Here is a 15,594-nt window from a genome sequence, read left to right on the forward strand (position 1 = left end):
AAACGCAAAATGCTCCATGACATAACGCTAGATGACGTCGTTGGCGGGCACCAACCATATATTCAGTAGTAACAAGAGAGGATAAAGGAGACAGAGAAGTCATCCCCCATACACACCCTATTCCATAGGTAATTCGTCTCGAGTTATTTTTAGAATCGCGATTAAGTTACCTCGCGCGCTGCGTGGATGTTTCGTGGAGGTTTCGCATGACTAAACGCCATGTAAAACATGTCAGGAGAAAGGCAATGAAAGCGTAAAGAGATCGAGCGCATTTCTGAATATTGAAGCGAAATGAGTCGGCGCTCACCTGGGAAAAGGGTATCGCTCGACTCTTTGACAACCCGTGAAATCAGTTTAACTCGAAGTTATCGTAACCTCAGTGCTTTAATAAATGAGAAATTTCGCGGGTAAATTGAAACCGGTCGTTTGTACAGTAAAGCAAGGAGCAAGTAATATTCATGTACATGTAATTAGTTTTACAAATTTCAATTTTTTCTGTTGATCAGTGAATGTAAGTTATGAAATTATTATTATTATTATTATCATCATCATCATCATCATTATTATTATTATTATTATTATAGGATGCCAAGTGTTATTTTTGTTGAATTATAAACGACTAATAAAAGAATAAATATCAAACCAGAAATTGCTCTTCAAACTGTAAATTATAAATGATCCTGAGAGAATATTCACTGTGTTAACGATTTCCCTGCTGTACTGTTAGCTCTATACAAGAGAGGAAGGGCGATTCTTTTTTAATTTCCGTTTCGCTGACACAGCTTTGGCAGAAATCTCTCTTTACTCGTTTTCGTCGACAAAACGAATAGCAATATTGCTCTCCGCGTCTTCCGCCATTTTTTTCTGCCTAAATTCGTGAAGGACGCGTGGCTCTGAGCGTGGGTCATCCACGCGGAACACATTCGCGCTATGTGATTGGCTGTTGTCTAATCCCCCTTGGGATCTATGGTGTTAAAAATAACTCGAGACGAATTACCTATGGAATATTGTGTGTATGGAGGATGCCTTCTCTGTCCTCTTTATCCTCTCTTGGTAGTAAGAAAGATAGATAAAAACATGGGGCATCCAGTTTTGCGCGCGCGGCGAGATTATAAACTTTCTTCGCTCGAGGAATTACTATCATTATTGTATGAGGCTGAGAATATAATGATGTGACTGGTATAGCCTAACTGCATCATAGACTTTCTTCATAACATTCCCCTGTTTCTTGTTACAGAATAAAAATTGAACATAAAGGTAGGGATTTTTTCTAAGCAGATGTTCCTCAAAAAGTAAATGCCAACCATCAAACTATATTTTTCTGCATACTCAAGCAATTTTCCCGTTTAGTTAAATTGGCCATATTGCCTTCGGATAGCTATGAACTATTACTCATTTTCTTGACTTCTCATGCTAAAACAGCTATGCTGTAGGCCGCCGAGTAACTGCCTGCAAACAAGGTTGGGAATGTCTATTGCTGGCAATACATTTATCATATCGATGGAACATGACTAAAATACATGTATTGCTTAAACCTTCCAAATTTGGTCTGTACGAGCTGGTTATGAAGGATTAGCCAAGTGGTTAAAGCCATTCAGAAATGGCAACATATTCTGGATGAATAGTAATATCTTTTATCCCAGCCATAAAGAATACAGCCAATCAGAAATCCATATTCTGTGTTACTATACAGTAATTCTGACAATTATGCACCTCTTATTACTGCTTGTTTGGCCGCATTTTTTTTTTCCATAACGAAGAGGAATACAGCAGAAAAAATAAATAAAATAAGGTAAAAGTAGAGAACAAAAAACAAATAAGTAGTTGTAATAAGTAGTACGGTACAAAACAAAACAATCACAACAAAAACTACTGACCTAATGTTAGTACAAAGTCCTTATTTCTTTGTCTTATGTGATTAAGGGGCGAGAACCTGTTGACTAGGAGCACCTCAGAGATTGGCACGTTGTCTGAACCCAGGTCCACCCACCACCAACTGGGGTTATCTTCCGGTGTATGTGCACACTGACGGTTAACACTAAAATCTGTACCAAGATTTCCATCCACTGCCTTCCAAGACCAGCCACCACAGCAGGTTCTTCTTTGCTTTGTCGGCTTTCGAAAAGCTAGGTTCTCTACACATGTTATATATGGAAATAAAGCTCATATAAATATGTTTTTTTGAATGAAACATGAGCCTTCACCGTAGACTTAATTTAATCTTGGTTAGTAACTTCTGTGAAGCAGCACCAAGATAATTCTTTCAGGCCCCCAAAGGACTCAAGGAATTAATTGCCAGAAGTGTGTTTCGAATTTCCTCTCAAACTGATCGGCAAATCCACAAGAGGCCAGTCATGGCATGTACTCAAATCCTAGTACACAGGGGTGGGGGCCCTGAACAAAGATTCTGGCATTAGTTGTTTCCTGGACGGATTGACCATTTTAGCTTTGTCCGTGGTGAAGAGAAACAGTCTTTTTTATACAAAGGGAGATTACTTGAGATTCACAAACAAGTTTCTCTTAAATAACCTGTAAGGCTTCAGATACCACAAACAGTGAAAAAGGCAGAGTTCAGTATATCAGAAAAGTGAAGGCTCATACAAATTGTCAGTAGTTTTCAAGCATTGTGTTTGGCAGATACCTGTGACAAATTCATTGGGTTTAATGCTGTGGTAGACACCAATAGGGTGCATGAGAAATCGGATGGGGGGCGGCATTTTTTTCTCCATACCTTACCAGACGGGCAATAATTGATCTAATATATAGATTTAGCCAGGGCTAAAAGCGAAGCTCCTACTAACTCGAATTTATAATTTAAATCAAACAATTGTAAACTTGTATTCCACATTCATGTGACTTTTGAAGGAAAGGCTACGTAATTTTAGAGAAAAATAATTTGCAAACAGTCCAAGCTAAGAGTGAAATTAATATTACACACATAACTTTACTTCTTATGAAGATTTAATAACACTGCAATCACCCATGAAGACTTAAAAACAATATGGTTCCTACCTCTGAAGAATATAGTTGTACCCCTGATGAGTATGGTTTGATCTACCTCTGAAAAATTATGGTTTTACCTCTAAAAATCTTCACCTCCAAAGAATTCCATAATATAATAATATATGTATTTTTTTACTGTACACCTAAAAAAATCCTCAGTTTGTGTAACTAACCCCCGAAGAATTCCATTTGTCCTCAGCCAGTGGTGGGGGGTATAGATATTATTAACAATTATTCCTCAAGCCCGAAATGGGCTACGAGTCAATAGTCCATGTGGCTGAAAGCCGAATGGGCTATTGACTCAGAGGCCATGAGGGCGAGAAGAATAATTGTTTTAGTAAAATCCAACTAGTTGACCAAAAATAACGAGAATAAAAAAAGTTTAGCTAGTTAAAGCTGGACTTTAATCCTTTTTTGCCGCCAAAAAGCCCGCGCTTTTCGCTACTAGTGGCTATATCATAAAGCCTAGTAGTAGCTCAACCAATCAGAACGCAGCATTGATAATAGACCACTAGTTGGACTTTACTAAAATGCAATAGCCCAATAATTCTAATGGCAAGATGAACCAGCACTTTGGAAAAGATTTACGGCTAGATTACAGGACACAGGGCCACTTATTAACATATTATTAAAAAAACAAAAGCGTATATTGTTATATGAAATGTTTTTCAAAGCCTCTCAACAAGGTAGACTTGAGTAGCCCTGAATTCTTGATCAAACGGCTCAAACACGCCGACATCTAGCGCTTTTTTATCATTTGACATCCACGCGGCCTCGATTTCGAAGGTCGGGTAGAAGTGAAAATAACACAGGGAGTTCTGAAATCCGACAAAAAGTTAACAACTGGATAAAGATAACTTACTTCATCGGTGCCCGAAATGTGTTCTCACTAGCAGCTAAATACAGGAATTGCACCGACCTGTGATTGGAAGATAAAAATAGTATGTCAGTGGCGATGACGTGACAATTCGTTACGTTAGCCGTTTCAAGAGTAATGGTTTTTACACGAAAAAGATAGTCCACAGGAAAATACAATATAATATTCAATATTTGTCAAAGACAAACAGTGCAGTATTCTTTTGAAGTCGGCTGACTCGCTAAGAGTCAATGTCTTATTGAAGTTGAATTTCAACTGTCGCAAATCGGATAACTTCACTGAGTGATTCTGAGATGAAACCTTTTGTCTGCATCCACATTGATCTTAGATTTTACCACTTACATATTGAAGAAAAGCCATAAACAGAGCTTCAATGTCCACGTACACCCGACTGAACCTCGGTGCGATTCCTGCAGATACCGCTGTTCATACTAAATGCAGGAATTGCACCGGACGCGTTCTCGTCCCCAGAGTCACTCTAAGTTGTAACAAAAGAGCACGTGACCAAGAAAGACGGGCTCTAGGAACGAGAATACACCGGACGCTCATTGGTCGAATGCGCAACTTGGCATAAATGAAATAGCCCCGGGAAACTTTATTGATTTTCTCGCGTTTTGATTTTCGCTTGATAGGACAAGACTTAGCCCACTGGAAATAACACATCACTTGCATTCGAAGTTAAATTATACTGAAGCAGGGGTTATAGGATCCTGACTAAAGGTCATCTAAACCTCGGGCTGATTGTTCTTTGCCTTTTTTTCTTTTACTGCTTGACTTTACAAGTGTAACATGCTCTCCTTGGTGAGTATATCGAATCTGAAATACCTCAGCAATGTAAAAATAATGGTCACCTAAACAGCCTGGTTAAATCCCATCATGTCATGGGGGTGGAAAGTCAGTAAATATAGAAATATCCATTTACAAAAGCCATGCACATACTTTACTGCTAACAGTGTTGAAGTGGACTCCTCGAGGGGTCAAAGAAAGTCTTTGGTACACTAAATTTTCTAATGAGCCGCCCTGTGCCTATTGTATAGGAATCCCCCCCCCCCCCCTCCGGCACACTAGCTACAAAGTTAAATAAAAAGTTATGTCACTTACACAGTTGTTCCCTGTGATTCCCTGGTACCTCTATCTTGTGTTCCCAATAGAAACTTTAGCATGATTCATTGCATGCCCTCCAACAACAGTATTAATTTTTTTAATACAGACCTTTGTCGCAAGACTATATTGAAAAGGGATCGATGTCTTGTCGCGGTATCAAAAAAAAAAACTCTGGGGACGAGAACGCGTCCAGTGCAATTCCTGCATTTAGTATGAACAGCGGTATCTGCAGGAATCGCACCGAGGTTCAGTCGGGTGTACGTGGACATTAAAGCTCTGTTTATGGCTTTTCTTCAATATGTAAGTGGTAAAATCTAAGATCAATGTGGATGCAGACAAAAGGTTTCATCTCAGAATCACTCAGTGAAGTTATCTGATTTACGACAGTTGAAATTCAACTTCGATAAGACATTGACTCTTAGCGAGTCAGCCGACTTCAAAAGAATACTGCACTGTTGGTCTTTGAGAAATATTTAATGTTATATTGTATTTTCCTGTGGACTGTCTTTTTCGTGTAAAAACCATTACTCTTGAAACGGCTAACGTAACGAATTGTCACGTCATCGCCACTGACATACTATTTTTATCTTCCAATCACAGGTCGGTGCAATTCCTGTATTCAGCTGCTAGTGTGTTCTCTTTGGCGGCCATTTTAAAATTTGCGGTCAGCGTGAAGTCTGGAACCAAGATCTCTCCCTCATCCCCTGGGTCTTCTCGTTTTCCAATGAGAAAACTTTGGAGACGGGGTTGAAAGCTCTCTTCGCCTCGGATTTTCCGAAAGTTTTCGAATTTCTTACCATCCCAGCATCTTCACAATTTCTCGGTTACTGTCCTCTCATTCACCCCAAAATTTAAAATTACAAAATGTTGTTCGTACTTTACGATTGTATTTGATCACGTCATTTCAGCATTTTTGAACGACGCAGGTCAACGCAGCCGAAAGTGCGACTTTTTCCCTGTCTGGTCTGAAACAGAATCCGGGCCTACTGGAAAAGCCGGGCGGCACAAATCACTAAGAATTCCGAGGGGTATCCCTTCCCCCGGGGTAATTATAAGCAGAAATCGTTTACCTGGCTTTAGTTTTACTCCATATATTTCTGTTCTCACACAGAACCTGTTGTGACTTGTTTGGCCAATGAATCTCAGCGTTTTCGCTAAAACACCTTCATAGAGGATGTTTTTATTCTCTGTATTTCTGTCGTTGTTACCTGTGAAAGTCTAACCACAATACAACAGTTCAGCCATATTAAACCGTCAAAATAGATACAGTCAATCTATTACATTTCAAAATAGGGAAAATAAGTACGCACCTATATTTACCCAGGGTTTTTAAAAGAACAACATAGCTACTTTCCATAGAGATTGCGTTAACAACCAGGAAAGTTTGAAATTGTCAGTTTCACAGAATTATAGTGCTTTTATCAAATTGTCCTTTCTATTACTCATGTCAATTTCATTAGTGCTGCAATCAACATCATTATTATTGTCATTAGGCTAAAGAACCAACCATTTCTTCTAATGGAATTTTTACTTTCATGACTAAGGTAATAAAACGTAACAGATAAACTCTTTTCATTTACATTTCGAAAGAGTTCCTCGTTTTGTTCAAGTCAAAGGTTTTCAGTTTAATTGTTTATGAGTCAAATTTTCTTTTTGTCCTTAAGTTCTGCAATATGTGTAAAATGTGTAACCGAATTTTACAGGTCAATAATCTTGCAACATCTAAGTTGCAGTATGAGGTCAAAACGAAGTGTCGACTAATTTCTAGAAAGTTCTCGTGCATGACGTTATTTCACCCGAGCGTTCGCTTAACCAACCAAAAGCCACGCGCGTTTGTATATATCCGTTCGATAAACCAATGAAATGGCTCTATTTCCGTTCGTTTGTTGTTTCTGTTTTGTTTGCGCGTTTTCATTTCAAGGTCATACGAAAATCACTCTATTTGATTTGTGGTTGTTATAGGTTTTGTTGTGGTTGTTGTTTTTTTATGCAAGAGTTGGCATAGATAAAGTGGAAGGAACGCAGTAACGTACCTTATTTTGACAATGTTCCTTATAATCTGTCCAGTTTGTTCCATCCGTTGATACCTGGATTGTGTAGGTCTCTATCCACTGATCTGCATTTGGATTTCCTTGTGTTGACACAGCACAGACAATATGGATAGTTTCCAGGTCTATTTGTAAATAAGGATTAGCTTCTCCTGTAGACGCACACCATGCTTTTATTTCGTTCAAACGTCCATTCTTGGCTTCTGATACCCCAGAGGAGGCGGTTATACTGTTATCTGGGATTTTACCACTTCCAATTCCAAGATCCAAATCGATACAGTCTCCTTGATACCCGAAAAAAGAAGGAAATAAATGAATACGTTTTTCACTCTCATTCTCCGTGTGCCGTAAACTGCCGTTTCTAAGCCCCCCTCTCCCACTTATAAGCCCCCCCCCTTCCAGTTATAAGGCTCATTTACCTGTAAACCCCCCCAAAACTGCATCCGACTTCCCTCCCTGCGGATGTAAGCCCCCATCTGCCATCTTGATCCGCCATTGTCGCCAATTTATTCAGATTTAGTATATACTAAAGCAGTGGATGGTGTTTTTCGCTCGCCCTGATTGGTATACTAAAACAATTATTCACCTCAGTGTCGGTGGCTAGTGGTTAATTATCCAACACTAGCCACCTCCACTTCGGTGAATAATTGTTGTATATTTCATTTTAAATAGAACCGGTATAAATTGATGTATTACATCCTCTTTTTTTTCGCCATTTACCGTCGTCCGACCGACCCAAATTATTGGCATTTTCAAAAAAACAAAAAAAAAGTAACGACGTAGTGACACCATTTTTCACTTGAAATAATTCTTTTAATCTGAAAAATGAGCATAGTAACAGCATAGAGAAAAACAGGAACAAAAACATGAACATTTTTCACAGTATATTGTACATTTTGTTAATCCAAATATGTGAATGTTAACTTTTAACGTCGTCCTGGGGTACCAGGGCCTACTATTCCGAGACTTCTTGTGATTTTTTTGTTTGTTTGTTTGTTTTTTTTTCAGTCCGACCGACCCAATATCAGGAAACGCATTCGACGGTAAACAAAGAAAAGAAAAGGGGATGGCCTAATCATGATAAAAATTTGTTCTGTGTATAAAACGATCCTAAGAAGCCAAAAAAAACCACAAGTTATATATTTCCGAGATAAATACTCACTGCTGAAAATCAGTGATCACATGTCATTTGGTCTTTTTCAGTTCTTTTATTTACTTTTTTTTTCAATTTATTTTACTGAAAAGCCTGGATTACATTAACAGTTATAATAAATTTAATCTGAAAATAATGCTAAATTGAGGGTAATACAAAATCAATAAGTAAAAAAGGAAATAACACTTTTTTTTCAGAAAAAAAATGCAAAATTTGAAAAAGATAGTCTCCCTCGCAGCCGTAGCGTTGCGTGACATCCAAAAAACGGCTGCGAGGGAGACTACCTGGCAGTGAGCAAGGCTTCAAAAGAGAGTAAAAAATCAGTGTTACTCAATAGTGACGTCCTTAATATTTGCATAATATCTCAGGAACTGTTACAAATGAACTAACAAGGGAAGCTTATTTATGTTAAAGCTAAAAGTATTCATAGAAAGTGCTTATACGAAACAAAAAACAGTTATAATGGAATTTAGAGTTGTGCTTTTCATTACATTTTGACAGGCATTGCTGCTTGTGATGGATCATAACAATTCCAAATAACTGAAATAAGAGCTCAATGAAAATGATAGACATGGCACGCCAGTCTGTCAGTTCGAGAAGATTTCTAACCAATGAGCCGATCCGAAGTAGCGAACAAAACGAAACTGCTTACTCACGATACAACACTGAGGAAGTAACTACGTGGTAGATTCTTAGATATTATAGAAGCTGAAACTGAAGTAAAGCAACAATTCGCCAACGTCTAGAGCTTCCCAATAGCAAACAAAGAATTACAAGTTTTGTTCACCGATACAGTACAAATCTAACATGTCACTTAAAGAAGCGGGACCGGCTTCGTGTTTTTAAGTGTAGCAGGAAGCAATATCTTGCTAATCTTAATTAGGCTATAATCTAGTAGATATACTTACAATAAAAGATTAATTAAATTAAATGAAAAATAATGGAAAGCTGGGAAGCTAAATTAATCAGTTGGTTTTCTTCTTAGCTCCCTGAAACGTATGTTTACGTGAAGTCAAGCCAAAGGGCACAAAAACGACCATATATATATATATATATGCAGGCTTGTGGATAGCTCATAGCAGATAACACTGGCCTACCTGATACCCAAGAGACGAGAAATAAGAGAACTATCACCCGGAAATAGAGCGCTGGATAACCCCACGCCATGTTAGTGTGTTTTCGCTTCGCCCTCTGAAAGTAATATGAACTATTCACCTTACATCTGAATTGTAAATATCATCCCTGGGGATTGATTAATGATATGCAAATGAGTATATATAAGGGGCCGACCATTTAACTCTTGAAGGTGGGGGGGTGATTTTGAAAAAAAAATTCCTGCAAGCGCTTGTCGGAAGAAAAAAAATTGCATGCAGCACAAATGTAATAGAAAAAAGTTCTGGCGCTGCTGTAAGAAAGAAAAAAAAAATGTTGCAAAGCCATTTCATCATTCCGAGGGGCTTTACAAAATCGCAGCAAAACTGCAACCATTCTCTTCCCTTGCTCCCTTTGAACTTTGGATTTGATGATGCTGCAAAATTATTGCTTCATATGTGCAATGCATTATTAGCTTATCACAAGCAGTGTTATAAACGGAAGCATTTTTTTTTTTTTATTAAAGAATCAAGTTTTAATAGACAATAAAAGTTATTTTTTTCATTTTTAACAGAAACATTTTTATGTAATTATTTTCTATTTAAATACAATATTTTTGCAATACTTTTTTTTCTATTTTAATAAATATAATATTTTTTTAAGTTTTAGTAATGCAACTATCAATGTCTTGCCCCAATGAGGGGAGTGTAGGTATACCCAGGGGCTATTGACGATTGATTTCAAATATTTTTGGTCAATAAATTTCAAATTCCACACCCTCTTCCATTTCAAACCTTAATTGTTACTCAAAACATCCCTTCCCTTGGACAAAGTTCACAGGTCAAATGCCCCACCTATCTGTCCGCACTCCCCCTGTTGGGGCAATACATTGATAGGTGCATAAAAAAGTAGCCTGCGAAAACATCCGTTTCTCCTCGCTCTTCGCCGCCGGGAACGTTTCGCGTGGAGGAACGTCTGCGACTCAGCTGCAGAAATTCCATACTGATGACGCAAACCAATGTTCACATAACAAATCCAGTAGTCAGGGGGTTTTAATATAAATTTGTCCAATTTTACGTGTCTTCTGGTCGATTTTGGTAAAGTGTTGTGTTCATCTGCCAACGAGCTTTAGCAAAAGTCAAATGCTTCTTCTAGAGAAGACCATATGACACAAATATTGACTGTTTTGAGATTCTTCGAGTTTACATTTGATCTTTGTGGCCTTTTGTCTTTTGTCTGTCATTCGTAAACAATAGCGAAAACAATGTAACTACTCTGTCGACCAATCAGCCCTTCTGACCGGATTCCGGACAGATTTTACGTCATCAGTACGCAGATGTTCCTCCGCACTAGACTGCTTGCAGTCCGCCTTTTCTCTTATTAAAAAATCCGTCTAGTTCTTGATCTCATCCGGCGCGATTGCAAACCACGATGTTATTATATAGGGATCGAGACGAGACGAGAAAAGTCTTATTTTTTCTTCTCGGGCTTACGCCCTCGTTTCTCGCGGCAAGCGGCTTCGCCGCTGGCGTGCTTAGGTTTTGCGTGTAGTAACGAGAGAAAGAGAAAAAGAAAAATAAGAGACTGCTCGCAGTCTACTCCGCGCGAAACGTCCCCATCGGCGAAGAGCGAGGAGAAACGGATGTTTTCGCAGGCTACATAATTAAAAAGTAGCTGTATATTTCATGAATAAAAATTGTGCTGCAAGATAAAAATTAACAGCAGCAATGAACACGGCTGAAAACTGCAACTGTGTCCAATCAGCAAATGAAACAATTTTATGATTATCACATGCAAGGCAACTGTGACATTAGAAATTTATTTTTTTAAATACCGGTATATATATTCAGTATAAAAAGAAACCGATCCAAACCTTTCCTATTGTCAACCATAAATAAATTTCAGTCCACTTTTAAATTGCAACTAATGATTCTAGCAGCAATTGCCATGCTATGAGCATTTCTGAACTGCTTTTTGCTGTTTTTTACTATTTTTTTCATTAAGAAACTAAACGTGTTCACAGCTGCTCGTGGTACATTACTTCATTTTGACGTAAAATATAGAATGAGTGTAAAAAATGACTCTCCAAAAACATAGCGATACAATAATGATTTTGTATAGCTTACAACATTTTAAGGCTTTGCAGCTCCATATTAGAACTATTACTGCAATGGCCACAATGTAAATGTAAATACATTTTGTATATGTAAACACAAGACCCTTTTTTGAGGAAAAAAAAAAAATCCTGCAGAGAAACGAGGAGGGAAAAAAATATCCTGCAGAGCATTTAGAAGGGAAAAAAAAATATCGTGCCCACTAGATTGCTAGGGAAAAAAATTCTTGATGACCAGAAATCACTCCCCCCCTCAAGAGTTAAATGGTCGGCCCCTAATAGGAAACACTGCTGGCACGCATTGTCCCATTCACTTCACTTTGTCCGACACGAAGCTGAGTCTGTGTTGGGCTTGTTCCAGGTCAGATTGATTCCCATACCTTATTATAATGTTATGAACTAGGGGTACCTTCCGGCAAGTGCCAACGAGGCGAATTCGTTTATTTTTTTGTGGATTGTGCCTATTCAGATCTTCTTTCATAATTTTAGAGGTCTAAAATGGATTCCGCTATAGAAAAGGATGGCACCCAACTTCAAAACAACAACTTTGGCACATTCTAGGCTTTCACTTTTATAAAACAATAACATCATGACTTGAAGCTTTGTCGGTAAATATGAGCAAGTTGGCACTTATGTTTCATGGAAAATTCCATTGTATCAAAGCTATAAACATTAGAAAGAAAAATATAGTTCAAATGAGGCCTTTGACTGCTGAAATTAAAAATAATAGTTAAATTCCAAGCAACAGCGTCATCAGGGATAAGAAAACTATTTTGCGTGGTAATATACATAAGAAAAAAATTGGTGTAAACTAAAATGTGTGAAAAGCGCCCAAGAGTGGGGCGGAATGTATTACAGGTATAAAAATATAAACTTGAATGAAATACAAAGATCTAATAAGCGAGTGTTACAGGACAAAGAGTCTCTTGAAAGGCACAATGATAGTACGGGAGTTTTGGGCTGTCTCAATGTAATTCGAGTAGCAAAAAAATGGTGGTTGACAAAATCTCTCGAAAAACATAAATAAATTTTAAAAAAAGGTCCGCAAATATGTTGCATTCCACACAGGACGTGAGGACTGGCTCAATGTAAATCGACCTGTGAAGAACACACTGGTTCTGATATAAGTTTTGAGAATATAACCCTATGCCTTGATCAACTACCGCTTAAAATTCAGTTCACAAAGGGAAAGAGAACGCTGAAAACCCTGGTTCTGAGTCGAGAATTGAACACGCTACCTCAATATATATCGAACTGCAAAGAACAAGCTAGTTCTTACAAAAATTTGAGCTTAAAACCTTTTTTCCTTGATCAGCTGCTGCTTTAAACACAATTTATAAAGCAAACCAGAGCACTAATTGCCCTTTCAAACTAGAAATCGTATTAAAGCTTGCTCACCAGTTTGGTCCTCTTGAACAGACAACGAACAGCTGCAAACTGAATCACCCAATCTTGAACCACAAGTTGTAAATACAAGACCATGACGTCACTACCCAAATATGGGTCTTACTTACACCCAAATATGGTCAAAAATGCAAATTTTAGAGGGTTACGCAGAATTTGAGAGTTTTTGCCTACATTGCGCGGCGTTATAATTCTGCCGCCGAGTCAACCTCGCTTCTTATCTCGGTTGCCTCGTTGGCAATAACAATACCCAGGGATGAATATTATACTATTCGTGCATGTTTCACTTGGTTAACCTTTTCCTTTTGTTTCATTGTATCCGATTATTCGCGCTGGAAAACAAGTTTCGCCAGCGCCGTAGGCACGCAGTTGATTAATAATCCGCTGAAGAAAACTTAAGCCTAAATGAAAACAAAGTAAGGCCAGTACGTAGCTTATGATATATTTTTCTAGTTGATGTCAGTCTAATTAAAGAGCGTCTCGCCTATATGAAGAAAACTTATCCCGGGTAGACTGATCAACCTCCCAGCCAAGTCAAATTTAGCGAGCGTTTATATGAGTAAAAAAAAAAATGGCTCTTTTGCCTGAATCAAGAGCGCTCGCGTACGCTTTGACTGAGGTGACCCGACTGGGGGAGCCAAAGTGATTATTTAGAGAAATGTTGGCCCGGCTAGGAGGGTGACCCTACCATTTCAAAGGGGTGACCCCGGGCTACGTGGGCTACTCTTCTAGCTGAGCTGCTCTAGGGCTCGCCTAGGGTGGCTTGAGTAGGCGGGTAAGTACCTTACTGTTGGCGATTTAAAAATAATCGCGTTAATTAAATGCATCTTAATTTAATTTAAATCACACTATTTTACATCATTGTTGTTTTACAGCACCTTTATTTCAATAACAAAACCTCGTCTGCTCATAATTCCTCTATCACTATCGGACAGTTCTTCTGTAAGAATTGGGTTCAAAGTGTTTTTCGACTTGTCTTCGTATTGATAACAATGACTGGAAATGCTGCTGTTTCTTCCTTTAGATATTATGTTGAGAAGTTTGTATTGCGGCAAATTCGGGTAAAATAAAGTAAAGCGCACACTTTTTCAAAAATTTCGCGTTAATATGCCACTTGCACTGAGAGGTCACGTGACCAATGCTTCCCTTAAACAATGAGTTGGAATCTTGCTGATGCCAAAAATTGAAAGAGCACATAAACATTATCTTACACGCGAAATTTGAGAGGAAACGCATTTAAGGGAGATACTTTATGGCACTTTGATTTTTCAACAAAGTAGTATGATTTGTATTGGCCGCCATGTTGGAGGGCATACTCTTGCCCTCCAACATGGCGGCCAAACTACCTTTTGCTTATATCTTGTTGAATGTTTTATAGTTTCGCTCAGACGTGCTGCAAACGTTACTACATCATCTTTTCAATATTTTCCTTGAAGTTTAAGTGCAAAATTTGAATTCAGAAAGAGGTTATGTCATATTTTGGTCACGTGACCAGCTACGAACTTACTCATTTTAAGAAAATGGTGCGGGTTTGAAAAACCGTTTTATTTGTTATCGTTTTTCGAAGAAAAAATCATATAAGTTTCATTTTCATAAAAACTATGTCACATGACCTCTTAATTGGCAAATGGCCTGTTTGATGTATGTAAACCTAACTTTTGGAAAATTCGCGTTAAAATCGTTTAACGTAAATTTTCTCGGCGTTGTTAACGCGCATCGTTTATTTCCTATAATAAGGAAATCCGTCAAACCAAGACAACTTTTATCTATAAAAACCGAGCTTGAAAATACTAAATTCGTACAATCGACGTTTTCTTTTTCTTTTACTTTTTTTCGAATTAATTAAACATTACGTTTTCACAAATTACAAACATGCTGCTTCAGTTAGCCAAAGGAATTTTGCTACCCTGTAAAGGAAAGCAAAAACGTTATTTTGTACAAAGGTTTTAAAACCAGGCGTAGTCAATCGATAAACCGATAATCGATATCAATTGATAGCAATCGATAACAATCGAACATTTGTATCGATTTCCGATACCAATCGATAGAAATCGATAAAGAAAAAAAATTGTGAGTTCGATTGATATTGATTTCCGATAGAAATCGAGAACGATTGATTTATCGAATGTTATCGATTATTATCGATTGTTATCGGAAAAGATTGTCGTCGTTTTACAAGTTAATCATCCACACAATGTTGTCTGTATGGTTTTATTGAGTCATTCAATTATCATACCATGCAATAGGTTTACAATTATCAACAAAATACTATAGGAACAAAAACAATAACAGAAACGTTTGGTCTTTTTATCGATTTTCAGCTTCAGCGCAGTTCATAATATAGGAAGAAGAAGACGTTGCAGCCAAAGTAGCGGTGTGAAACCCTCGGCTAGTTAGGGTTAGGGTTAGTGCTATGCTAAAAGATGGCAGCGATCGCCAGAAAACCAAGTGGGATGAACACTCCGCCTTGACTAGATCATGAAATCGATAATAAAATGCTTAACCTTAAACGCCTTTCTCGTATATTCGTTTACTAGATAGCAACGCCAGTCTTTAGTAATATATTTCAAATGAATAATCTTTTGGATTATCGACTGTTATCGATAATTATCGATTATCGATTGTCATAGATTTTTGCCAATCGATAAAAATCGATATTTTTTTCCCGTGAGTTTGATTGTTATCGATTACCGATATTAATAGATAGCAATCGGCGATTGGTATCGATTGATATCGATTGATTTCCGACATCGATTTCTATCGACTGACTACGGCTGGTTTAAAACTATATGGAGCCGTG

General features: G+C 37.8%; 2 protein-coding genes across 2 annotated transcripts in view; both read right to left on the minus strand.

Annotated features, from left to right (window-relative positions):
- LOC140953982 (receptor-type tyrosine-protein phosphatase epsilon-like) overlaps positions 1-15,594 on the minus strand; it is a 239,288-nt gene that overhangs the window by 199,163 nt on the left and 24,531 nt on the right. The window lies entirely within an intron of this gene.
- Positions 5,912-9,364, minus strand: LOC140921761 (lactadherin-like). Its single transcript, XM_073371764.1, has 3 exons — positions 9,283-9,364; positions 7,018-7,316; positions 5,912-6,202 (listed from the first exon to the last, which is right to left on the minus strand). The coding sequence occupies exons 1-3, from the start codon at positions 9,350-9,352 to the stop codon at positions 5,912-5,914; spliced, it is 660 nt and encodes a 219-aa protein (XP_073227865.1). The 5' UTR covers positions 9,353-9,364.

This window comes from Porites lutea, chromosome 12 (assembly GCF_958299795.1).
Source record: "Porites lutea chromosome 12, jaPorLute2.1, whole genome shotgun sequence".
Taxonomy (NCBI): Eukaryota; Metazoa; Cnidaria; class Anthozoa; order Scleractinia; family Poritidae; genus Porites; species Porites lutea.

Excerpts from the sequence above, each read along its gene's own strand:
- LOC140921761 (XM_073371764.1), bottom strand. The coding sequence starts at position 9,352 with ATGGCGTGGGGTTATCCAGCGCTCTATTTCCGGGTGATAGTTCTCTTA. Across the intron at positions 7,317-9,282 it reads TCTCGTCTCTTGGGTATCAG|GAGACTGTATCGATTTGGAT; the intron begins GTAGGCCAGTGT and ends TCGGGTATCAAG. Across the intron at positions 6,203-7,017 it reads AGGAACATTGTCAAAATAAG|ACTTTCACAGGTAACAACGA; the intron begins GTACGTTACTGC and ends TATTGTGGTTAG.